General features: G+C 40.3%; 1 protein-coding gene across 1 annotated transcript in view; it reads left to right on the top strand.

The window, feature by feature from the left end:
* Positions 1 to 7241, top strand: part of LOC101846774 — a gene marked incomplete in the record, with an annotated part of 20307 nt that extends 13066 nt beyond the window's left edge. Inside the window, 6 exon segments of the mRNA XM_005110268.3 lie at positions 882 to 1081; positions 1977 to 2168; positions 3835 to 4065; positions 4609 to 4935; positions 5855 to 5905; positions 6879 to 7241. Of these exon segments, the coding sequence (XP_005110325.2) occupies positions 882 to 1081; positions 1977 to 2168; positions 3835 to 4065; positions 4609 to 4935; positions 5855 to 5905; positions 6879 to 6982 (1105 nt within the window).
* Between the last annotated feature and the right edge of the window lie 238 nt (positions 7242 to 7479).

The raw sequence follows: 7479 nt of genomic DNA, 5'->3' as shown, positions 1-7479 counted from the left end.
TCTGTCTGTCTGTCTGTCTGTCTGTCTGTCTGTCTGTCTGTCTGTCTGTCTGTCTATCTGCATGCACGCACACACGCACCCACACACATGCATACACACTCACACACACACACACACAGACACATTCATTCATTCATGTACATGCAAAAAAGCAACCGGAGGTTGCAGGTCGGTGTTTCTGTATAAACTCGTCCTCCCTGTTTGTCCTGCCACCACTAGTCTCATCATGTGGGTGGTTGACGAGTGCTCTGGTGTGGTTTACTCCTTCTTTCCTATCAAGCATCTATCATCCTTATCTCCCCTTTATTCTTCTTTATGTTTGTTACTCTCTTGTAACACCTCTAATCTTCTGGCGCTCATATGACCTTATGCAGTTGCGAGCTCCGTAAAACCTCTACTAAAACTTTAAAAAGTCTCATCATATATCTCTGTGTACTTTCACTAACCTCCTATCAAACACCTATCGTCCTGATCTCTCCTCCTTTTTTATATTTGTTGCTCTTTTTTAACACATCTAGTCTTCGGCACTTATAATATGACCTTATAGTGTTGCAAGTGCCATAAAACTCTTACTAAAACTGAACTCACTAACCTCACCATGTGTTGCTGTGTCTGACCTTGTGTCTCTGTGTCTCGTGTGTCTGGTATGTCTCATCATGTGTCTGTGTAGAATCTCCGGGTGATTGACGGATGCTCTGTGTGATTTGCTCCTTCTTTCCTATCAAAAATCTATTAAGAGTCTATCCTTATCCCTCCTATTATTTGTTTTGCTCGCTAGTAATCCCTCTAATCTTCGACTCTTAAATTATCTTTTTGTGTTGTAAGTGCTGAAAAACTCTTACTCAAACACCATAATGATAAAAATATGTCTCTGTGTCCAGATCTCGAGTGACACTGTCAGCCCTGATCCTGGTCCTGTGTATGGCCATCGCCCTGTTTGTCCACCCTCTCATGTTCCACCTGTCTGAGAGGCTGGGTGGTCATCTCTTCCTCTACCTGAGCCCTGTGGCACTGGTCAGCTCGCTCCTGCCCTCCGTGGGACACTGGTGGTCAGCCAGATACCAGAACAGCGGATCACAATGTAAGAGAAATTATGTAACCTATTGGATATTACTGGGTGTGTGTTTTTTGTCTCAAAATTGTCTGTTTTTTTGTTGTTGTAATTTTAATTTTTAAAATTTGAATAAAGCGGTCATTTGGAAGGTGTGACTTGTTGGTTTTACATCTTGTCTTTCCTCTTTCTTTTTTTTGCCTGTGTGTCTGTTTTTCTTCTTAACTCTAAATACTCATATATTGTATTGATATGTCCTTTTTAATAATTTGTAAATCAACATACTTCACAGAGTGTTTGGTAAAATTCGAGGGGTGATTGTTAAGTAAAGAAATTTGAAGGATATTACACATTTTAAAGTTGAAAATTAATTTTTTAATTCGTTTTGTGGGTGGTTGGCAGGTGCTCTGGTGTGGTTTGCTACTTCTTTCCTATAAAAAAAACTATCGTCGTTCTCTCTTCTCCTCCTTTTTTGTGTTTGTTACTCTCTTGTAATACCTCTAATATTCGGCACTTTTATGACCTTATTGTGTTGCAAGTGCTGTAAAACTTTTACTAACACTAAAACTCTGTTTTGACAAAGTATAGACAATATTATTTTGCTTCCATTGAACTCGACACCTCAGAACAATACTTACCGCCTATTTAATCAGCTGTTGACACAAAGAGGGTTAAAGAACCTTACAATGAATTGCTTTAGAGCTTGATCGTTTTGCAACCTCAATGCTTTCTTATCGTATCTTCATTTTCCTAAACAGTGGAAATGTGTCATCTTCTTAAGCTCACTCTTTGTTATGAGCTGTTTTCACTGTTATTAAAAATGGGGATACGACAAGAAAGCACTGGGGTCGGGATATGCTTACCAATAATATGTATGTCGCTCTGAGAGCAGGCAGTCGGCATTGTAGCAATGTGTCTATCCCAGGCTGTGAAGAGCCCGGTATACCCGAGGACCAGCAGGGAGCGTCGTGTGACAAAGGGAGGAAACTGTCCCCGGAGCTGCCCCGTCTGACAAACTTTATGGAACTGTTACGGCACAATGTCACACGTCTGCTACACAACGACAGTTGGGGGGCCTCGCTCCTGTCTGGGGCTATCTGGATCTCATGGGGCGCAGGTGAGGGTTTTTTATTGTAATTGTTGCAAGTGAGTTATTCCCTGTTTTACATTTACATGTGCTTGTGCGCACACACGCACACACATGCGTGCACACACGCACACTCCCTCACACACACACATACAAACATACCCTCACATGCACACACCTCAGCACATGCACACACACCCACACACACCCACACACACTCACACACACAAGCACACACATACATACTCACACACCCTCACGCACATCCACACAAACACCCTCACATACTCACACACCCTCACAAGCACACTCATCCTCACACATCCACACATACGCACACCAGCACAATTGAGATGCAAAGTGACTTTCAGTTGTTCTACAGAAAAAAGTAAATCTTTCACAAATTTATCCTTTTTGCCCCTGACTTTTTCCTTGATGTTTATCATCTGTGTCTATTAGCCCCTTGGCTTTGCCCTTCTTCTAAACCATCTAAAATGTGTCAATAAGTGTGTAAAACACTTACATTTTAACAAATTGCCCTTGATAGTTTTTCAAGTGTTGATTTTTTTCCAGGTGTAGACATCACCTGAGAATTTTTATTCCTGACTTTTTGCCTTGTTCTTCTCATCACCTTGGTCTGTTACCCCTGACGTTTGCCCTGCTCATGCCCCTGACTATTTCCTTGATCTTTATTTCTCATGGTTGTTGGAGTGCGCTGCGCAACTGATAGGTTCTACTTCTTTACTTTTTCTTCTGTTTTTTTCTGTCTGTCTCTCCTACTTTTTCCTTGAACTAAGTGACATTATTACATATGTCTGTTTAGCTACTCTTTACTTGAAGTCTAACTCAAACCCAAACACTATCAAACATCTATCGTCCTTATCTCCCCTTTTTCTTTTTTATGCTTGTTACTCTTTTGTAACACCTCTAATCTTCTGGTGCTCATATGACCTTATGCAGTTATGAGTGCCGTAAAACCTCTACTAAAACTAAACTAAACCCAAACACTTCTGACTGTTCTTTCAGTCTTATTTCTCAGGTGTAGAGGTTTGCCTCTGACTGTTTTCCTTGTCTTGTTCTTTCCCGGGTGATAATATCATCCGGGTGTAGATCTATTTGCTCCTGAGTGTTTTCCTTCTCCTTTCCCTCCCAGGTGTAGACCAGAAATGTATTATAAAATCACGTTACAATCTGACGTAATTCTTAAAAACGGTTACGCTCACAATTTGACTTTATTTGGAACCCAATATATGGCAAGGAAGGAAAGGGTGAGGTTCATTCGGCTGTAGCAAGACTGATGCTTTACCCTTCATTTGTGTGCCTAGGGTGTGCACCAGGACAGCGAAGTTTTTACAGAGATTTGACAGCGCCCGGTGTAGGATATTATAATTCAAGTCTGTGGTGTAGATATCACCTGCTGGGTGAATTTGGTCGTCATTATTCATCATTTAGTATGTCAAAGTGCAAGGTTTTTAAGATAATAAAAAAAACCTGATATATTTTGGGCAGGACACAAAATGTTTATTCCTCTAACTTCGTTACTATTTTAAGAAAAGGGATAAGACTTGGACCAGTCAATGTGTCTCATCAGACTCTACAAAATAACTGCTTTTAATTTTTTCCCAAATTTTGACATACTATAGCGATGACTGACAGCAACGATTTGTTCCTGAGTGTTTCCCTTCTCGTTTCCCAGGTGTAGACATCACCTGGGTGTATTTGCTCTTGTCACCAGGTGTGGACACCACCTGGCTCTCCATGGGCTGGAAGTCTCACTACGTCCACTCAGGCTTGGGCCTCAGCACACTGCAAATCTTCCTCTCCTTTGTGCTCCTTGCGGTGAAGCTGCTGGAACAGTACACACGCACCGAGGTCACCCACTACCGCAGCAACCTCAGTAGTAACTACATGCAGATTGGGCTCTGTGGTGAGTTCTGTTGTTGAAAAGTTATAACATTTCTTTTAGAACATCTTTTGATTTAATTTGGGATCGATTTTGAGATTTGGAAACACCATTTGTCTTTTTAGGTAATGTTTTCTTGAAGTTATAAGGTCAAATCTAAGGATGTTTCTTTCTGAGATGAAGGTTTTTTTTTCTCCTGCCTTACTAGCAGCGCAAAATTAGCGTTCTTACTGCCCAGTCCCACTTTCTATATATATGTTGTGACACGGATGAAATATTTGAAGGGAGTGGGTGGTAGGCAGATGCTCTGGTGTGGTTTGCTCCTTCTCTTCTATTAGTCATCTTTCATTCTTATCTCCCCTCTTTTTTTTGTGTATGAAACTCTTTAGTAATACCTCTAATCTTCAGCAGTTTTAGGATCTATTTGTGTTGCAAGTCCTGTAAAGCTTTTACTAAGACTAAATGAATGAACATTATTGTGCCGATCGGCTTTTCTTTACTGAAACAAATCAAACTCAAACAAACAAATAAATAAACAAACCCTCCTCCTGCTTGCCATTTCCCCAGGAGTAGCGGGCGTGGCCCTGTGTCTGTTCCCGGACAGCTGCAACAGCTACCACAACCACCTGCTGTTCACCTTGGGTCTGGCGATGCAGTATGACGATGTCAGTGACCTTTACCTTGTCCCCCTGGCCATGGTGCGGAACGGTGTGGCCAGCCAGCACTACTACCAGGTGGTTAAACACGACTTCAACAGTGCCACTGACAAGGAAGAGGAAGGGGAAGATACGCTACAGACAAGCACCCTAGTCAATATGGTGTGTCTGGCATGTCACATGATGACCTTGGTGCTGATGGCGTTGCTGGTCATGGTACTGGGGATTCAGATAGCCAGTGAGTTTGCCTACCGCTAAGTGTTGTCATGTCAGCATAATATCCTCACTGGGCTAGCAAAGTGACACATCTCATTTTTGCTACTTTCGAGATAAATGGGAAAAAAAATAGTTTGAGGGAAGACTCGTGTGAGGCTGGGGGTGGGCTTGGGGTCAAAATTGGGTTAAACTATCGAAAATTCAAAAGCTGTGATTTTTTAACTTATTTGATTACCCTACTATCGATGTTTCATTTTTATATTCTTGGAAAAGTATTTTTATAATGTTCTGGAAGCCACATTTGCCTTTAGGGTGTTTCAAAAGCTGCACTGAGAGTGTAATGTGTGCCACAATAATTAGTGATACTGGGAAGTTTCATGGCAAAATAACTAGAAATGAACAAGATTGAAATTAGAGGGGCCTCTTAATCGTCTAATGATAAAATTTTAGATGTATGTTTCCTTTGTGACTGCCATTGCATTTTTTTGGTTTTATCGAAAGATAGAGATATAGAACTGCCAAACAAAATAAAAGGCGAGTTGCATTTTGGCACAGCTGTAAGTTATAATAAATACCATTTTGCTAGTGGCCATAAGTCCAATTATAACCTATTTACTATTCTAAGCTTGTATTCTAAGCTTGTTTCAAGAACTTAAGTAATATTGTCACAATGTTGCCACTTTTTTGTGTGTGGTTTGCAGGTGCTCTGGAGTGGTTTGCAAAGTTCTTTTCCATGAAACATCTATTGTTCTTATTTCTTCTCCTTCTTTCTTTGTATGTTACTCTGAGCTAGTTATAACATCTCTGATCTTCAGCACTTACATGACCTATTTTTGTGTACAAGAGCTGTAAAACTCTTGTTAAAGCTGAAATTTTTATTTTTTTTTAAATTGCCCCATTTGATTGAATGAATTGTAATTTTAAATGTTTGTCCATTTCAGACATCATGGGATTTTTGACTACTGTGACACCTCTCTTTTACCTGTTTAACCGTAAGTATTATACATCAAGTGACTTTTTATCTGTTTATTTGTCTGTCTGACTTATCTATTTTCAGCGCTTTACAATCTTTAATGGGTTGATGAGCTGCTCTTGAACTTTTCCTAACATATCTCTTTCAATCCAACTTAACTTAAAAAATTTCCAAGAGACAGAAGTTTTTTTTTACCTTCCTTTCATTATGAAATTCCTCAGGTTTTTATACTAATTAATTAAACATTCGTTTGTACTCTTAAGTTTGATTTTTATGTTACAAGAACAGTGTACAATACACATATTAAAAAGATGAATGTAGTAATGGTAAATATTACCTTATGCTCTTTGCATTTTTTAACAGTGTAGGCGGTAAGGTTAGCAAATCTTTTGAAATGACAGGATTATTTTGTTTTTGCGAAATCAGAGTGCCACTTTCCTTTTTTTTTTTTTTTTTCTAGAATAAATGTCTTATTCCTTAGACTTTCCTGTTTCATATTAGTGTAAGGCACCTTTGGAAACAGTGCCAACATTTATTTTTGAATCAAATCGCATAATTTGAAAGTCTTATTCTATCCTAGTGGAATTCTTAAAGTAAGCTGAGTTTCTTTATCTTAGAATCTGAGTGTAACAAGTATAAAAGTAGGCTCATCGTTGGTGTAATTCTCTAAGTGTGTAAGTGCAAGTCTATATCTCAAGGAACATTTCAGAAGAGACAAAACTCATATTGCTGCACTCTCATGCATTATAATTTTAGAATTTATATAAACTTTTATAAACATGAATTCTAATAGATAAAGCTACATATTTCTTGAGTTTCTCATTGAGGAATCCACTGCTGGGGCTTATATTAATTAGGCCATAAAAAGATATAAAAGTCCAGACTTGTGCATTTAGATTTAGAGATATAAACCCACAATATGCTGCCTGAGTAGGTAATGTGAAACATTGCTCCGCCCCTAACCGTGAGTTATGTTTGTCTCCTCCCCACAGGTAACGGCTTGCTGGTTATGTCAGTGACGGCAGTGGCAGTGTCACTGACACGTCCAGACTTCTGGATTAGACACGGATCTGTCAGACCTCTGGTGGTCACATGATGGAGCAGTTCGTCAGTGCGTCCAGTGGACTACGGCCCGATGGATTCTCCAGTTGTTCCTCGCCCTCCCTCGTCCAAGACTCAGCCACTGTGACAATAGAAGAATGGATTATCCTGCTTGATTCAAAGACGTATTCCTTCAAGAGTCTTGTTCTCCCCCACTCCCTCTTCCTATCCATGTATCATCAACTCAGACAATGGAACAATGTTTACGTTAAACAGAATGCTCCGCAAATCCCTGCCGCAGCCCCCCCCCCCCCCCCCCCCTCGGTGCCTGCATTGGTGACTCATACATAGAGCAATGTTTACAGTACACAGACTGCTCCACAGATCTCTGTGCTTGGTCGTCTCTTTTTGTCACACATCTGCCAGATTGATTACAGCTCAGCTCGCCCGCCTCCCTCTGTTCCCTGTGGATGCAGCTCTCCGACTGTCACAACAAACTGGAAGCTGTTTGGGTTTCTTAATCTCAGAATGTGAGCTGCTCCATGCTGCTGT

This window comes from Aplysia californica, unplaced genomic scaffold (genome assembly GCF_000002075.1).
Source record: "Aplysia californica isolate F4 #8 unplaced genomic scaffold, AplCal3.0 scaffold00869, whole genome shotgun sequence".
In the NCBI taxonomy this organism is placed as follows: Eukaryota; Metazoa; Mollusca; class Gastropoda; order Aplysiida; family Aplysiidae; genus Aplysia; species Aplysia californica.
Note: the sequence above shows the minus strand (reverse complement) of the source record. Positions and strands in the feature narration are given on the sequence as shown.